A 19,766-nucleotide genomic window follows, 5' to 3' on the forward strand; every position below is an offset into this window, starting at 1 on the left:
TGCCAAACAGAAGGCTTGTGGCCAGGTTTTGACAAAGCTTTCTCACAGTTTCCTTTTAGCCCTTGTCCACCTTGAAAATGAGGGATTTACTGGAAAGCCATTCCTTACACAGCCCCAGTAGTAACGCTCGTACAAGCAGAATGGCAGGTTCCAAATCTAATGGCGTGCTTTTATTTGTGAGAATTAACAGGAGCTCATCATGGATCTCCTGGTTGCACTTAACATCCAAATATTATGTGGACTTTAAGGTGACATGTTCTGTTACAAAATACATAACCATGATTAAAATGGAATTTTTACTATATCTGGTAATAGTTCAACTAGGGAAAATGGGTTTCTTAATGTGACAAAAGTTTATACACACTATGGCCACCTCCATCTTTATATGAATATAAATTTGCCTCATAGGATATTATGACAGCTTTTTAGAACTGTCCTCTTCAGGGCAGGCTCTGTCACTTTCACAGAGCTTCACAGCAAGAGTGTCATGTAAGGAATTTTCCCATCTTCATCAAGCCATATAAAATCCAAGGCAAAATCCAGCCACTCCACACAAATAAGCGAATTATTACTGTTTCACTGCAGTGCTAGGCCCTGCTGGTAGAGACAGCAGAGAGGGGCAGACTTTCAATGATGCCACACCATACAGTGACAGACACCAGACTTTCCAAAACCCAGTTTCTTCTATATAATGACTAGTCCGCATCAAAACCTAGATTCCTTACATGTTTAAAACCCAAATGAGCACTTGCAATATTACTTCTGCAAAATAAGGAAGTCAAAAGAAAGCACAGAGAACGCCATAGACAAATAATACATCAGAACCACAGTAAGAATAAACTTTAAAGCAGACTATCAAATGGCTACAGACACCCCAGAAAAATTGCTTATAATTTCTTCCTTTAATGACTGAATTCAACTCATCATTTTATACTTTGGTTATAGATGGTGACAGCACAAGCACTTTGAAGGGAAAGGGAAGTGAGTTGAAGCTTCTTTATTTGGTTTAAGTGCAGTGGTGCCATCAATATTTGCAGAGAAAAGAGAAAAAAATCTAAGTTTGGACACTGGCTGACCAGAATGGTTGTGGTTCACTTTCAACTCAAACTTGTACATCTGTGTTAGCTTCTTATAGTATACTATTATTAAGGTTTCATTTTAAATTTTATGGTATTCTGCTTAGGTAATGATCAGAAAAAAAGAAAGAGTGGATCACGTAAAATTCACTTACTACTGTAATAACAATTATTACTGCTATTTGGACTGAGGGATAAGTATATGAAACACTCATCTGTATAGCTATCCTGAATGTATACTGAATCCATCAATACCATAAGATCAGCAAGCTGACTAACAGAAAGTTCCCAAGCAAGACATGATGATAACATTTCATGTAACTCCTCTTTGGCAATACTTAGGCACTGCAATTAAATACCAAACAGTATCACGTGGGCCAGTCAGTTACTGCAAGAAAGAAAATGTGATGAACTGTTTGTTTTGAACTATTAATATAAACATATTGCAGAAATGAAACCCAAGCTTAAACAATGGGGAAAGTTATCCAGTATTAAAATAAACAGTTCTAGGAAATCTCTAAAAATGTTTACCAAGTCATCTTCTTCCAAGTTGTTTCTGCACAGAGCATTTTGCAGGGTCCCTGGTTTGCCAACCAATCCCTGTTTCACTGACTATAGATATGCAAATGCTAATGGACAAGGCTGGGACTTAATTGACTGTAATTGGCTCCCCAGGCAAAACCATTTTTATCTGCAATCAAGCTTGCAGGTCATCAAAGATGCAGTTTTGGTTTTAAGCATAAAAATGTAGTCTTTTTTTTTTTTGAAAAGAATATTTGTTTTGCTTCTAGAAATCTGCTAGTTTATATATCAAGGAAAAAGATTTTAAAATTATAATAGTACAGAGTTAAGCAAACCATGATTCTTACAAGATTTCTTAATAAGTACTCTTCCAATATTGCATGCTAGTGTTTGTGCTGAGAAAATAATTCACACTGCCAAACATTACCTACGTACAATTTTAATGGAAGTTACATATATTACCTGAAGAAATAAATAGACTTCCTTTATATAAGTCAGAATATATCTCAAATTCATAAACATTATTTCTTATTATAATTATTCACTTCCAGTCATAGACCTATAACCATTAATCATTCTTTACTTTGTTCACAGCAGGTGCATTGTAAAATGCTCTTTAGTGTAGCAGCAGTTATATTTGATATTAAAAATCTGGGGGAAATAATAAATGCAGAGTATAAAAATAAGATGCAAGATATCTACATAATATATTCATTATACCTAAGCGTTATGCTTGTTTTGAAAGGAAATGAGTTATGGCTGAGATACTTTGTGATGGCAACAGGAACAAAGCAAATTCAGTATTCAGAGATGCTATAACAGAGCTGCATCAGCCTCATTTGTTCAGAGTGAGCCGTACTCCATCACTCAGAGAAACAGGTCCTTTTATTCCAGGGAAAACTGACACATGGGGATACATGCACAATCCTAGTTTTATGTAAACCCCTGGGAGCAGAGGGTCGGGGGCTGGGAAGGAAGGGAGGAGGGGGATGGTTCTGCCCATAGCCAGTTTTACAATCACTGCAGAAGAAAACAGTCCTCAGATATAAAGCCCTTTCATTAGGCTTCTACCTGTTTAATCACTTCCCTCCAAAGTGTGAGGGGACTAACCCTAACTGAGACATTCACACTCCAGAGACTCATATTTCTTCATGTTCACTTCACAGTGAAACAGTGATCTTAGTTCAGTCTCTAGTGGACAAACACAGAATAAGTGAAGTCTTATAAGCATGATTCAGCAGGCAATTTGTTCAAGTAAAATCATGTGTGCACAAACACAGATAACTTTCTTCTTTTTAGTGCTTGCCTCAGTCTCCCAAGGTACAGTAAAAAATTTTCTTAAGAAATGCTTTTTGCTACAAAAGACATCCCCTCATTTCCAGCATTATATTCCCCAAAGCAGACCAAGATATTAAAAAATTAGGAAAGTAGTCTAACAAAGGAATGCTTGGTTATATTTTGTTTCATAGACACATGTTTACTGGACAGAGTCTTTTCTCTCTTGCTAGAGCCAGATATGCAAAAAGCACAATTAATTTATGAAGAGATCAGGAAATCCTCTCTAAAGATTTTAGTAAGGTTTGGAGGAAGGGGGTGGCTGTATATGCTTTTTAACATATTAGTCTTGTATACTGTCTGGATGAAACAAGACTTGTAAATGAGATAGGTAACAGTAACTATGCTAACATGAAGTTTTAGCCCACCTAGTAGAGTATTCACTAGATTTTTACTGATATTCATTCTTAACTCTTGTGTGAGTTAAATCTTGTGTCTCTCAAACGCGTACATACAGCAGTTTTCTTTTGCCATCTTACATGACTAGTTGCGTCACTCATTTTCTCAGTTTTCTAAGTTTTGCCATGTCAAAATGTCAGTGTGAGAATGGGAATATTGTAAATAACTATATACAAAGACTCTTTGCTTATTTATTTTTACTGGACAGCTATCCCAAGGCATTTTCATTACTAAGGCACGGACAAGATCCTGCATGGTATGTAATTTTACACACGTGAGTAATCCTGTTAAGGTGAATGGGACTGCACTTATGAGTGAAATTATTCATATATTTAAGTCTTTTCAGGCCCAGACTTCAGCTCATACATAAAATATGGAAAAGTTCATTAGAAATTTAGATCTATTGCACAAATTCTTAAAAGTAATTACTTCTGCTAAGTTACTGCAACACCTTCAAACCCATTTTTCCCTTTCTATGAAAGAATGCACATATACACACACAAATTAAAACAGGCTGTTTCGAGTACAGTGTAATCTACAGAGTTAAAAAGTTTTACTGCAATGTTTTAGGAGTGTGAATGCCTATACACTTTCTTCTTTCTTTCCAGCAATTAGCTGGGTAGAATAGTATTACAGGATCTATTTACGGGGGAACAATGATATTCTTAAACCATTGCCTTTAAATGCTGATTTGTTTAAATGCTCCCTTTTGCTGTCAGAGTAGCAGGTACCCTGCATGGCATCTGATCTGGAGCTGTGAACTAGAAGTGGAGTTTATAGGAGTACTTAGTACATTCTGTCATTATAGTCTCTAGAGAATTTTTGTGTTCTCTGGCTCACAAACATCCATGGTCTCTTGAGATAAAGCTTTAAGAAGTTGCATCTTTTGGTAACATGAAGAAAATTCTGCTCCCAAGAGCAGTGTCACTAAGAAGGGTGCACACTGGCTGAAACATTTCTCCCCTACACAGCCACGAACTAGATCAATCCTTGTTACCTTGGTTCTCACAGAAACTAATGAAAACATTGAACAGCATAAGCATCACCAAAAAAAAACCTTTCAGTGAGAAATGAAAAAAGAAACTTACTTTTTGCAGCCACTGAGTGTAATTTTCCATCACATGTTCCAGATGTTGCAGTTTCTGGGAAGAGAAATCCTGTTCCACGTGAGGAGCATCTCTCTGAAGAGCATTTGTGTTGTACTGGTCTGTCGTGCTTTCACGACAGTTCCCATCCTGTTCTGGCAGAATGAAAGTATAGGTGCACTGCCCATGCTGAATCCGGTTAAATCTTCTCCCACTGGCTTCTGGACCCCGACGCTGGTTATTACAGCCTATATGAGCAAGGACCGCTGCCAGGAAAGCAAAGGAAAGGAAAACTGACATGTTATTATTACTTTCCTTTCCTACTTTAAGAAAAACTTTTTCTTCCTCTTTCTTTAAATTTGTTCTTAATTTCCCTTAAAGTCTTTGGAAAAAGGACTGGAGAAGTGCGCTTTAGAAATCAAGCTTGGATAAACGGTTATTTTTTTAATTTCACTATGAGGATAGCTTCCTTAGTTTAAATTGGGAATATTTATTGCATAGTAGTTAAGATTTATTGTTTCCTCCCTGTTACAGTCCAGCATGTAGCCTGCTTTAGTCAGCTGCATATGCATATCCCAGTCTCTTTCCCCTACACTATCTGCTGCAGAACTGCTATTTTCTCTCAGACTTCAGTGAGTTTTATTAAGGTTGCACTTTCAAGCCAAGCTGGAAGCAAGCTGCCTTTCACAAGATGACTTGACAGGAATGCGTGTATGAGTGCGCCCCTATGCTAAGGATGGCTGATGGCTCGGTACAGAGGGATCATCTTACAAACTGGCTGGATGCATGACCTCAATCATGCATGGCTTTCCAGCCCCTATTGCACACAACTGCTTAGAGCTTTTGACGAATTCACATAAGTTTAATAAGTAAGGCAGTCCACCTTAATACACTTCATATGTTCACACTGACCTATTAAAATGTAGATAAAGTGTGGAAGTTTGTTGTAATCCCTCTGTAAATATACAAAGCACTGAAATTAAAAATACTTTCAGTTCTGCGCTGCTCAGTATCTATTAAAGAATTCTAAGTCAGGCAAATGACACTTATGGGAAAAAAAGTTATGTTTAACCCTCACATGCTTTAGCTACTTTTCTAAGACTATTGTGTTTCTTTAAGAGAGTTTGCAGAGAGATTTTTTACAGCATATAATGAAAATAAGGCTGCCAAATAGAAATAGGAAACAGCAATTCAGAAGGATAATAATTTTCTATGTTTGCGATCTAAATTAAGGTAACTAATTATAAAGCAGAAGGGATGGTGGCTGAACTATTCCAGATTGTCTTATGTACTACTGTGTTATTATCAGATGCAAAACACTTCTTCCAATTTGCAAGCCTGCATGGGTTATACAGGCACCTCTCATTATATGTAGAAACTTTTTCGAGGGCAACTTCCTCAGAAAAAGACTGTGGTAACTATTTAAGAAACTATCTTATACTTAAATAATGCCTTTGGTATTTGCTAGAGACAAATTAAAAAAAGCACAGATTAGAAACAGGATTGGAATATTCCTGAAAATCAGAGGAATTTGGATCCAAGTTCCTGCTCTAGTGTTTGTTGTTGTTGCATAAATATCAGCCAGCACCTGTGCAGACCACTTTGCACAATTTTTCCCATGAAAGTAAGTAGTCTTCTAAATAGCAATAGTGCATCACTAAAAAAACAACCTGCAAGGTTTTTACCCAGAAGGATATCTACCTGCAAGAATACTGAGTGCAGAACCTTCAGGGTTCATGCAATTGTCACCTATTTCATGGCTACAGTTTCATTCTAAAGAAACTGCCTGGAATATTTAGCCAGGCATCTGACCTGCTTCTTAGGAAGCTGTTTCTACTCAAAACTGTGAGTGCAGGCTTTTCATCTTGCATCTGGAAAGAAACCACTGCATTTGAACCAATAAGAAATATCCCTTACAATAATATAGAGAAATGAGATAGTCTTCTCTTGCTTTAAAATATCTGTATGTCCAATGTGTAGAGAAAAAAAAGGAAAGAATACAAAGCTAAATAAAAATATTGTTGCTTTTAGCAAAATCAGAATATCCTTCCACCTCTGAACTGTTCAGCCCACCTTTCACTGTATTTTCTTTTTGTGCCTCTGAAAACCAACTTCTTATAACTTCTTATAACTTGCTTTCTTGCTTTCATATAGCATTTCTCATAATTCTCCCCAGAACCAGGTCTTCTGTGGTTTATTACACTGTCTTTGCAATTATTGTGAAATGTAATTGCAAGATATTCGCTCACGTAAGGTCAGGGAGTTTTGGTCAGGAAGAAGCCTGTAGGATCAGACATTGAGTTGAAGGGTTAGCATGAAAACAAATATTCCTTGTGAGGTAAAGCAAAAATACCACCGCACAAACATGGGAACAATACATGCTTTTTTAAAAAGTAAAAAGAGAACTTTATGACAGAGCCTTAGAGCAGCTAAAAGGGGGATAGCGAAGGTGGTTGTACAAAGGTTTCCTAGACTTTTAGTTTGTATTTTAAAATGCTGTTGTTTACACAAGTGCCTCATTCACTTTCTGCAGTGTATTTGACAGACTTTCTCATGCAGACGTGGAAAAGTAAGATTGTAAATTTATACTTGATGGTTTTCAGATGAGAAAAGACTTCACAGAAGAGCAGGCTCGCTTTGTTGATATTGCATGGCCCCTTCCCATGGGTTTAAGGTGACTTCTCCTTCTGTCCCCCTCTTCCTGGGGCCTAACAGCTATAAGGACCTTCCGGAAGTGCACAGAGTTATCAGACTTTGCTTATTTGTCTCCAACTTAATTCCCTGACACAGCATCTGCCTCTCAAAGCCAGATTCATCCCTGACCCCAGGCCCCAAACTGATGGGTCATGTAAGCACATAATGGTCAGGTGCCACAGTGAGAAGATGTGGCAGAGCCATGCAGTAGCCAGAGCATCTCCTGCCAGCACACTGCACTAAAGTGCTCACTGGAGAGGACCAAGTGCCCCCACTCACTCAGTGACCACATACTGCCACATCTGTGTTGTGGGAGTAGTGCAACCGAGACATCTTGTGTGCCCAACCACATGGGGTCTCACACAAAGGCAAGGAAGGGATTGCAGGAGCCTGGGGGAAGCCCAGGAGCCATTCTGTCACTCCCAATTTGCAACCTTTCTAACCCAAGGGGAGGCAGAGAAAGGGACTCATGAATTGTGCTGGTATGCACTTAAATCTTTGCAAGGACGAAGAGTGACTGCTGAAATGGCAGCAGCTTTGTCAGCCGCACTGAAACTCAGAAAACTTTGGGGCTGCTCTTGCTGATACCAGGGCCTGAGGTAGCCACCAGCGTCCCCACCTAGAAGCACAGACACCCCAATCCTGAGACACAGGGACAAGCAAGGTCAACTTGCTGTTCTCCCAAACACACAGCAAAGTCATTTTGACAAGGACATTGAACCAGCCAGGCCAAGTTCAGTTTACACGATTCCCTGGCACACTCATGGTCCAATGCATACACAGGCAGAAGGGCAACAAGAAATACAGAAAAAAGTTTGTTTTCAGATCTACAGCCACTTAATTCTACAGTGCAATTTTCTAATGTATTCCATTTTATTTAAAGAAAACAGATTCAGAAATAAGAAGAGGTTTTATTTTCTAAAATTCCATATTCCTATTAAGGTATTTGCTCTTTTCTTTTCCCAAACCAATGAACTAACCAAAGTATCTTGCCCCAGGAGTTTCAATGGTTTGGTGTCTTCTGTGTGATTTGATAAATTTACAGTTTATTATCCCAGTACCACAGGGATCTGTGTGACTTGTCCCAGCTTTTTTAAGACCTGAAAATTTCAGTGAGGTGAGGAAAAAAAAAATTCTCTAAGTTTAGTCAAAGTCACTGTGGATATTTCTGCAGGATCTTACATAATACACTATAGATATAGGCTAAATGATTTGTCCAGGATTGCACCAAAAATCAGTGGCTCAGCCAGAAACTGATAAGGGCATGGATGTGCTTAAGACTCTCTGTTTTCCTAAGACCACTTCATCCAACACAATGACACGTTTCACATTCCCTGAACTCTTCCTTCTGTGTAATAGGGAAGGGATGGATCCAGAGGCTTCCTTCCCAGATCATGCAAAGTCTCATATACACTGTTAATTTAGTAGCTATACAAAATTCTGTAGCTCATTATGTAATCCATCACACAAGGCAAAATAAACAGGAACTCAATATCCAGATAAAGGTTACATTCATATGATATCAGTTCCCATATACCTAGCATTAAAATAATTTAATAACTTTTGTCACAGAATCATATGCATGCTCAGAGTTCAAACATAAGTTCTAGGAAACCAAAATCTTTTTCAGTTTCTTTACATTTCTGCTGCAACATGTTATTGCTGCAGATGAGTTGCAATAAGGTTACACCATGTCACACACTGTAACTGGGGTTACTCCAACTCACTTCCTCAGTGTATAAGGGAAGTCACTGCAGAATGGCTCCTAAGCGTAGGTATAAGAAGCAAGCTTTTATCTCTAGGTAAACCAATGCTATACAGTAGGACACAAAATGTTTATTCTTAATGTAGCACATTCTAAAGAATCTAATTCTAAATATATGAATTCAAATGATAACATGGGATCTGAAGTCCCATAAGTCTGACTGGTTATGTGCTAAATTTTCTCCAGTGATTTCAGTGCAGGTGGTCCAAATTTACAATAGTGCTGAGACCAGAGCAGGATGCAGGATATCTGCCTGACCTTACAGAATCCAGACCATACTGAGAGTGAATGATGGGGAAGACTCACTTATAATGCAATGACACTTTCCAACTACCTGTATGCTTTCTTTTCTTACTCTTCTGGGAGCAAGGATGTAGTCAACTCAGATAAATTACTCCTTAGGACTGAAGTCTGTATATTTACATGTGCGTATTTAAGGCATGATCCAATGTAGTGCTGCTTGCCAGGTCCTTACTTCCAAGGAATACAGTGATGGGTGCTGCAGGCCATCCCTGCTCTCCCAGCATTTGATTTCACACCTGGGAACAAGTAAACAGCTGGGAACATTAACAGGGTGGTGAAAAACAGCAGCTCTTGAAAGAACATGCTGGTTTACCACAGAAACATCTGAACTACTGGTTATGCCATATGACCTGTCTGAATTTTCTCTCACACAGAGGCTGTAAGGCTTCTCAGGGCAAAAGCTTTATTGGACTCTTCCCAAACATGTCGGCAGCTAAAAGTGCTAGGTGTTTTCTGAAAACTTTTCTCATGTGGTTTGGAACAGGGGAAAATCAAGTTGTTCCTATATTCTGAACAAATCTTTGAGCTTACACATGTAGAGAAAAAACATGTAGACTAATTCAGTTAAATTTGCTCTTATTCACTGGGGAAGGAGGCAAAGCCCCCAGCATCTTCTTTGTATCTTCCTAGGGTAAGCTTAGTCCTTAACTTCCACATTTTCAGGATACTCAAGGCATTTTCAAAGGCAAACTTCCAACCCTATCAAACAGGAGTGAGGCACAGTAAATTAATGTGGTGGGCATGATTTTCTGTTTGAAAATAATAAAAATAGATGCCCTAGTCTAAAATGGTTGTTGAATGGACAACAGTGATTTTCCACCGTAAACCCTAGACAAAAATGATTGCCAGGTTTAGGAGGATATTTCATATGGCTACAAGCCTTTCAGCCCTATTATGTGAATGTGTCTTCTGTTGCAAATTAGAGTGAAATGCAATTCTGTGGAAATGATTTGTCAGCAATATTGTTTGGTTACTTACTATAGACTATCCCTGGGTCTTATTCCTCATCAGGGAAAGGTACAGGAGAGAAGCAACAACCCATTGGTGTGTTACCTTTAGTTTCTGAATTAATGTAACTTGTAGTCGCAAGTACTGTGCAATATGTGCATCTGTTCTTGAGGTCATGAAGGCAGGAACCATGAGAGTACGATTCACCTGGGAGAGGAAAAGTTGCAGTCCCTCAGTCAAGTGTAAATAAAAATGGTTATCCTAAATACTGGTAAAAGTTGAACATCTAGCAACAAAAAATCAAAGTTTCTTCAGACTCTATGGATTTGCAACTTAAGAACACTCCTTTGGAGTCTTAGGCATTAAGTGCTGCAAGGCTACAACCTTCCTACCTAATGGAAACCGTATTCATGAGAAGCATTAGATACATAATGGTTAGAGACACAAAAGCCAACATGTTGGTGACTGAATCCCTTATAATATCTGTAGAAGGAATATGAGACAGACCATTCCTGAGCACCCTGCTCCAGTGAGCAGAATCTTTCTGTCCCCATCAGAAACTCTTTTTCTACACTCAGGTGCCATAGAGATGGAAGTGATACCACTGCCGAGGATGGTCGGAGCATTTGGAGGTAAGTTGCAGGTTTAAATCCTTCTGCTGCCTGATTTGGAAAGAGATAGGAATCAGACTTTCATCTTTTTGAGCATATATATTCACAGCAAGACATGAATGAGTGTTCTGATTTCTGCTGCTGGTTCAGCCGCATCAGCCACATTCTTCATCAACCTAAATGGCACCCTAATCAACTAACTGGGAAAGTCAGTCTTGGCTGCTTTCTGACCTAATTAAAAATTAGAATGTAAAACACTCTCCTCTGCTTTTTCCGCATAGAAAGGACATAAATGCATGTAAGCTCTCAGTATTCATATCCTTCAAGAACTCTAGTATCTGCCTAAAGTATATATAGCAAGAATATAACATTTACGAGGTAGCACTGTCCTACTTCCCTAGAGGCAGAGATTTTGTTCTAATTACAACTAATTTTCCTAAGAAACTTAATTTTTTCATAGAGTAGATTTAGCTAAAATAATCCACAGGAAATAAACTTTATTGGGTATAATGCTGCAGCACAAGGTAAGGACATCAGTTTTTCTCTTGAGTTTCTATGGTGCTCTAATCAACTTCATTCTACCTTTTGAAAAATACCTTGAAATCAAATGGTCCAGGAGAATGGTCTGGAAAAGGTGTAATCTATACACCAATGGACAAAGAGGAAAAACCTACATAGACTGTACCAATTCTCCATTTTACAAACTTCTGTAAAGAATCTGGCTTTATTGCTTTTCTAGAAAAATCATAACACATCATCTGCTTTCAGTGAAAAGAACGATGAAACCCTTCCTTCAACTACAAGTACAAGCTAATAGTTAATTATGTGGGTGAAATGCCTAGCTTTTGATGTAGCTTTAATCTGGGAAAACATGGGATTAAGGGTTTGAATTGCTATTCTTGTTTAAGTTCACCTTTAAAAACACAGATTAATTGCTTTAGGTGTCTAGTTAAAAGGAGAATGTGGTAAAGGCAATGTTTCTGAAATACATTTCATTCCAAATGAGAAATTAACTAGCATCCCAAGACTGAAAAATCTCAATATTCTCACCCTTGCTATATTTTTCGTGAATGGGCACAGTGAACTCCATAAGTACTCTCAGCATTCTTCCAACTTAGCTCAACTTTTTGGCCAGAGCTCAAGCCTTGCAGGAGGATGATCAGCCAACGGTAATGATATCACACAGCACAAGCAGCCCAGTCTTCCAGCATTCAGGATCACTTCCCTGGTACTTGTTCCGGAGAGGGTAAATAGTAAGAAATAAAGCAGAGAGGAGAACATGAACAATATGACTGTTTTGACATGGACCAATACCAAGAGTTACAGCATAGGCAACCCATCTTGGAAGCGAGAGAATCCTGGCTGAATGGAAATACTTTAACAAAATGCAGTAAATGGAACAAACCCCCAAAACCAGGCACATTCTTCTAGAACCTGGGGAAAAACAACACAAAACTGCAGTTCAATTCAAATGGCATGAAGCACAAGTTCACCATGACAATCTGAACGTATGATAGGTCTGATGGAGCCCAGTGTTTTTTGTGTTTTAAATATGCTAAGTCAGAATTTCAAGTGCTTTCTCCAGCAGTACTAAATAATTTCACAACTCTATAACTACACATATTTTCAGGAATTAAACCAAATACTAATTGAATACTTCAATAGCAAGACTAACATATTGGACTTCAGTCTACCCAAAACCTTTCAGTCTCTAGGACCATGGCAGCTTCCTTACACTCAGTCTATTTATCAATTAATTCCCAGCAGCTATTAGTTAGGTTCTGGGTGACAGATATAGCAGGAATCAGTCACCAGGATTCTGAGGTATCAGAGAGAAGTAAACAGCAGTGTAGCCATTGAAAGGGAGAGACAGAGACACAGTCTGGAATTAAGAATTGCAATAATTTCTTATTTAGGAAGGTAGTTTATAAATAAAATCTCTCCTTTATTTTTACAGTGTAATTTGCTCTCCACACCTATTTATTTTTGCAAACAGCTTCTGGTTTCACATTCCACATATGGGTATGAGGCAGAGGCTTGGCTTTCCATGCTCCGTTCCAGCAGTGTCCCCATAATCTAAAATTTGTGGTTAACTAATTAGAAACCTCATTCAACCAGTCCAAATTATTTTAGGAGGCCAATCAGCTTCTTCTCAACTGTACACATCACTTTCAATTAGGAAACAAAAAGTCAGAAAACACAAATAAATAGCAGTGAGGCAAGAGGCTAGCTATGGTTTGCAAGCAGTGTCCTGTGGCATCGCAGCAGCAAGGCAGCTGGGCTGCACCAAATAACCTCATTACATCCATGTGTCACACTTCTCGGATGAAGTATAGGATGCACTCATCCTATAATTAGCAAGCTGTCATAATTTTATATGGGAGGAACATTTATCACAAGTTGGCCCTGATTAATTGGCCTGCTAGAACCAAGTAATTAATAGTAGTCAGAGACAGTATTTTCCAACAGAGTTGGAAAATAGAGATAGGAATCCATGTCCTGGGAACTAGGATATGCCTAGCACTGAGGCTTAGGCCCTGCACTACATAGCTGCAACAAAACCCATAGCTCAGACGCCTCCACGCCACACTGCAATCGCAGTGAAGGCATAGTATCTTCCCTTTGGAAGTTGCCTCTAGTACGTTTGTACAACCTGCTCTGGTACAGATGCCCAAAGAGGCATGTAAAACTCATGTCAGTGGAGTTGGGGACACTGCAGGGTTGCGGTTCCGTACAGAAAGCAATCATAGCCACATTGTTTGAGACAGACTCCTATAGCAGGCAGCCAGAACATAGATCTCAAGGTTCGGATCACACTGAAGATCTCAAAATGCCTAATCACCAAGCAGTTAAACCAGAAATAATTAATGGGGTTACAAATATCTTTGGTTTCCTCTGATGCCAGTGGTCATATAAATACTGTATCAACAGAATCCGAACAGCATATTCGTAAGTGTAATGAGTTTTGCAGCTGGTTCTTCAGCCATTTCTGTGAACACAGTGCAGCATAGGACCTGTGACACCCTGGCAACATTTCTTCCAAACATGGTGCTGTATCCCGTGTAACACCAGTGCTGAAATATGAGCACCAGAGCCGAAATATGAGCACCAGAGCCTGGACCAGAGCCGGAAGACGTGTGCTCAGGCACCAGGTCGGTGGAGCACCAGTAGCCTGAGATCTTCATTTCTGAATGTAAATAGAACAGAAAACAGTCTGAAGTACAATATTTAAAAATGAGCATTTTCTTCTCTGTGTACACCAGTTACTGTACATCTCAAGTACATTAACCCAGGGCACTCAAATGACCCAGTGCCTCTAATACCATGTAACTCAAATATGGACTCTTAATTCACTTTGATCATCATAAACCCATCAGCACACTAGTAAGCATTTAACTACTGCATGCCAATAAAAATGTTGTTTAAACTGTTAACTGCCCGTTTAAAGCAGCAATTAATCCCCAAGATCAACACCTTCAAAATTACTGCCATGGGCCATAGATAAATATTAACCTTGGCTCTTAGGGAAAGTGTTGGGTTTATGACATGGGAAGGGATCACTTTTGGTAGTTTAGGGTTTTATCCCCTACTCTGCCATTGAGATGTTGTATAATTCTTAGGGAAAAAAAGTAAAAAACTTGACTCTTTTTTTAGCATACTTGATGCAATCCTTTAATTTGGAATGTTCAGATAAAGTCTTTTCTAACTGCAACTCTCTCTGCATGTTTCCTATGCAAATATTAATCCCCATCCTTTGGATCAGGTGAAGGTAATCTTGATATACTGATGAAGACTGGGAGAGATATGACTCGTGAAAATGCACATTCTTCCTTCCAAAAGGGCCAGAGCCCTTTTCCTGCTTGGGGACAATGCTCAGCAGATGCCCACTGAACAGTTATCAGCCATGCTTGCCCAGGTAGGTCCGAAAGCAAGAGCCAAGCTTGTGGCATGAGTTCCCTTGAACTGTAAGTGCTGGAACAGTAAAGCAGGAGACAGAGGAAAAACACAAAAAGCAGGAGACTAGATAGGTCTGTATCTGAGTAATACTATTAGCAAAGTCCTTTACATTTCTCGTATAAGAGGTATAAAATTCATGTTTAAATAATATCATGTATTCAGTCAGTGATTTGCAATCATTTATCAAACACTGTTATTGCAATTTATAAAAAGTACCATCTGGCTAACAATATTTTTTATGTAGAAAAACATTGTTTTAAAACAAGTGGCAAAATGAGCACAACTTTAACTATCAAAATTCTAAGTACAGCTTTCCAGATGTAATCCAGATCCAAGCAAGCCAGGCTCTGCGGAGTTTTGTTGTATGATATAATCTTTCTCCTTAGATTCTGAAGTGGATAGAGGAAATACCCTGTAGCCAGCTTTTCATGTCCCCTAGCTGCACACACATCCATGGTCAAGGTGCCACGAACTCAGGTTCCTTTCATTACCCGCCCCACACGACAGTATATTAGTGGGTGGGACTGTACCATGTGACTGGAAATATTGAGGGTTTGTATAATGACACAAGTCCTCTCAACTATGTATTCATGTCAGAATTGGGAACCGTGAAAAAAAACAGCAGAAACATGGCAGGACCAAACACAGTGGTTATGCTACGACTAATGACCTTGAAGGGATGAAGTGCAGACTGCAGTGACGTCTGAGGTAGCTCTGATTTCTCCACCCTTAGTCAGTCTGCTTCTGCAAGTTCTCTACTGCTCATTCACTATTTTAAAATAAATGTTTTGATAAATATGGAACTACCACTCTAAGTTCTGCCATACACAATAAGCAAGCATAAACTCACAGTTCCTAAAATACACATGAAGGTAGTTGGGAGTGCAAAGCAGGGCTGTGCATCTGAAGGCACTCTGTCTTGCAGGAAGCAGGGAGAGTGGCAGGTTTTGTCCAGTACAATAGAAGCAGGCAGAAAGGTCTACAGGGACTGAGTAATGCTGGGGAAGATGTAATGTCATTAGTATGTTGCCATCATATTGTTGTTCTGGCTTTTTGAAATAAATTGCACATACTATTTATGTGTTGTCAGGCCCTCTCAGTGTGTGAGCTATAAGCATTAGGAGGTAACAGGTGCCTCTTGTTCCACTCTGTGCTGTGCATGAGAGAAAAAAATTATATCACTGTTTTATGATTTCACCAGTACTAGATAATAAGAAGAGGGTGAACTAAAATTTCTGTAGCAAGCAATATTAACAATTTGTTTTGAAAACTGCTTTGTGTCATGCTGTTTTCACACCAGCTATGATAGGTAAATTTTTTTTTCAAAGGCAAAGGAAAACTGCTGAAGGCTTGAAAGGGAACATGAGCAAATATAACACAAAGCAGAAGTGATATTAAATTCTCTAAACCAAGTCAATCACTGTATTAATAACATGTGAAGGAAACAGAACATCTTAAGATGTTACTTAAGATTATCCTATTCTCTCTGCTTCCTCTACACTTTCAATGCTTAAACTTCTTTCCCTCAGTCTTTTCCAATTTATCATTTTACCATGTCACTCACCCTTCACTCTACCAGAATTAGGTCCTATGAAGTATATCACTGTTCAAAAGTGCAGGACCTAAGAAAAGAGGTGGAATCTGAAGCCTGAAGAAGCACAGTAATCTGTTCTCATCTGGGTTGTGTCATGGAGACAGGGTGCTGAGTTTGGGGGCACTAATGGAAACCAAATCTTTATTTTGTGAAGTCTCTGCTCTCAAGACTTTTTGTACGCTCAATCCACTAGGGGATTTGTTTGGGGATTTTGAAAATGTGTATTGGAAGAGAATGGAATAGGAACAAAGATAAGTAGCAGCACTAGAGGAGCAGGGAGAGGTGGTTTCATTGCTCTTTTTGAAGTGTGGGACACTCTTGCAGAAAGCTAGGCAAGCCATACTGCTAACACAGAGCCTCAGTGGAAACCATGGACTGAACATTGCCATCTGTTCACCAATACTCCCCAATGTCAGCACATTCACTCAGGTTCTCAACATCCTAACAATGTCTTGACCCATTCCCTGTTCAATTACACAAATTCTTCCTGGTGCATGAGAGAGTGACAAACAGCAGCTATCATGGTATTACCAAAATAGGCAGTGAATCATTCAGATAGGGCATCTCCTCTCCCTACCCTCCTCCAGGTATGCTATTGTTTGGCTGACATGGCCAAGAGCAATCCTGGCTACATCATTCCTCAAGACCCAGTATCATGCTTCTTATCCCCAGTAGACCCTTAGAGAATCCAGATAAAAGGAAACTAATTCACCTAGCAAAGAGAGGTGACCTGTCAGTATTGAGACTGAAGCTGGTTGGTAATCCTTGAGGTTGTTTGGTAAGACTATAACTATGAGGAGAGTGGCCATCAGTATCATCAATTGTTGGAAATTATGTAATCATCCCTTCTTATCTTCCTGGACTTCTCTTTAGCATTAGACACTGATGACCATGAATTACTGATGTCTCACTTGAGAAGTAGCAGAAGTCCCTAATTTCTGAACAAGCAGCTAAACTAATGCGAGTCGTTTTTTAGGAGAATGCATCCCATGAGAAGAGACAAAAATTAATATCCCCACTGCTAGGTCTATTCAATTGTAGGCTCTTAAAAATAAACATTTATTCCTCTAATGCTTTCTTTAATCTGTTTTCAATTACTACATGATTGATCCATTCAGCTGGCAATATCATGAAAAGGCGTCATGGCATCACTGTTCCATCAGAGATTAGACAAAACAAAGAATAGTTGAACCCAGTAAGAAGGCAGATCAGTACTGATGGGAAGAGTTCAGCTGCACAGTGCATTCTCCTTTGTTGACACGTAAAAGACTCAATTCAGACTGTAATCCACATAATTTACAGAAAGACAACCATATGGCATCCAGACAGCTAGTGATCTGCTCTTAATCACTTTCCAGCCAAACCATAGTGATGCAAGGTACTTGAGTAGTAAGTTTGAAGCTCAGTCTATACTAAATGCTATAGAATGCCTTGGCCACAGAGGCTGCTGCAAGCAATCTGATCTTCTTCTGGACACTGACAAAATTTCATGCCAGGTTCAAGGTCTTGGTCTATTTGACTAGTGCTTTGCATGAACTTTGCCCAAGATATCTAACTGATCTTCTAAATCTCATGGCTGATAAATATCTTCCAGTGCAAGGATCCTCAAAAGACTAAAGGCCATCTTCTCAGGGAAAGATGCTAGTTATTTGCTTGTTTTGTAGTTCAGTCAAAGACTTTGGATGTGAAGTACCTTCAAAAGTTTATCATTCCAGATGGAAGGCACATCTCTTTGCAAACTATTAAGCAGGGTAAATGCATGCATGCTTTCTTTTTTTAATTATGCTTTTAAATCTACCTTTTTATCAAAAGCCCTGTAGAAATGCTGCTTCTATTTGCCAAAGACAGGAGATAAGTACTGTGATTCCCCAACCTAGACAATACTCTGATGGCATTGTGATGAGCCTCCCACAAAGAAAGGAGAAAGAAACAAATAAAAGCAGGCTATAGTTTTGCAAAAGGTTCAGTATAATCAACTAATATGTTTTCATATACACTCAAATGCATCACTTTAAAAAAACTCTCCCAGATGAGCTTAAAAAGGAGGGTTAGAGAGGTGAAACTGGAGGGTTAGAGAGGTGAAACTGGAAGTCAGGAAGCTACTGAGAAAGTGAAGTGAGTTCCATGTCTAAACCTCCCATTGGTGAGGGGATTTATAAGTGGAGAAGAGGGTAACTGGAAGTATGCTGTCTGTGTACTACCAGCACACCTGTATGCAGATGAATCTTATCTTTAAGCAATTCTAATTAATGTTAAATCACTCCCACCCTTCTTTTTCGAAGAGGGAAGAAGGGAACTCAAGTGAGACTATGATGTTCGTGGGTAGCTGGGCCTAGAAACAAAGCATACGCGCTCTCTGATTCTACCTTAAAGTTTGTCTAAGCAATAAACACAGAGATTTGAGCTAAACTGATTATGATGGGAAAAATCATTGTCCGAATCTATGCAAAAAGAGAAATTCAACAACAGAACACTGCAGCCCATTGTTTAGAACTTCAACTTCATGATACTGCTCTACATTTAGGCACTGGTCTGATTTAAGAAGAATGATTTTGCTGTGGTAGTAACAAAAGAAAAGGACAAGGATCACTTATGACTGTTTTTACCTACTCTACAGATCCTGCTACCAGTTTAAAAAGTCATTAGCTATGTTGAAAAAAAAGATAAAGGTAGTTAAACTGCATTTGAGCAGATACAAAATTGAACAAGTTGCTCATACAACACCTTTCATGTTCATGTAAGATTTATCTGATGCAGTGGAGGCACGTTTATATTTTGCTTTTGAAGAAATATCTCAAAATTAAAGCCTCTCTAGAACACTCACGTATGTAGGAGGGGCTACTTCGAAAAACATTAGTTGAGAGAGTTTCAGTTCTCATGCACTTATCAACACAGGCCTTTTGGACATGTTTTAAAAGAAAAGAAGACCCAGTCACTGCAGTGGGGCAAAGAGATGATTGTCAGAAGTAAGCCTGAGCTCAACAATACTGTCATTAGGATTGTCATTATCTTTTTGCTATATATTTAAAATAGATATGTTTTAAATGCAGGAAAATTATTTTTGTGGTTATATTTTGGTTCAAAAAGATGGTTGGTTTTTCATTTGTTTACCTCTAGAGATATTAGAAGGACAGTGACAAAACAGTCCTTTCCCGCCGGTTAGGCGGCTTCTCCGACTGATTAGCTGCTGATGCGCTGCTGGAGGCGGTTTTCCTTCAACTGTCGTTACTAAGCTACCCCCGCCCACGTACTGGGCACGTCACGGGTACCTCACGAGCCCTCCCCGGCGCGTGGCCGCGGGGTGCGTGGCCGGCGGTGCGTGATCGCCCCCTGGCGGCCGCCGCGCGCACCGCCCCGAATCGGCGGGAAAAGGGCCGGTCGTGCACTTGCGAGGCGTGACCGCGCACCTGGGCGCGTTGGCGGCGGCCAAAAAAACAACCCCAAACAACAACAACAACAGAAAAAAAACCCACCAAC

The 19,766-nt window shown here is 39.3% G+C and overlaps 1 protein-coding gene across 1 annotated transcript in view; it reads right to left on the reverse strand.

Annotated features, from left to right (window-relative positions):
- Nucleotides 1–5,137, reverse strand: part of ANGPT1 (angiopoietin 1) — a 175,627-nt gene extending 170,490 nt beyond the window's left edge. The window contains exon 1 of the mRNA XM_075085607.1: nt 4,421–5,137. Within this exon, the coding sequence (XP_074941708.1) occupies nt 4,421–4,717 (297 nt within the window). The 5' untranslated portion in view covers nt 4,718–5,137. The remainder of the gene's footprint in view (nt 1–4,420) is intronic.
- Between the last annotated feature and the right edge of the window lie 14,629 nt (nt 5,138–19,766).

The sequence above is a fragment of the Phalacrocorax aristotelis genome, chromosome 2 (genome assembly GCF_949628215.1).
Source record: "Phalacrocorax aristotelis chromosome 2, bGulAri2.1, whole genome shotgun sequence".
Taxonomy (NCBI): domain Eukaryota; kingdom Metazoa; phylum Chordata; class Aves; order Suliformes; family Phalacrocoracidae; genus Phalacrocorax; species Phalacrocorax aristotelis.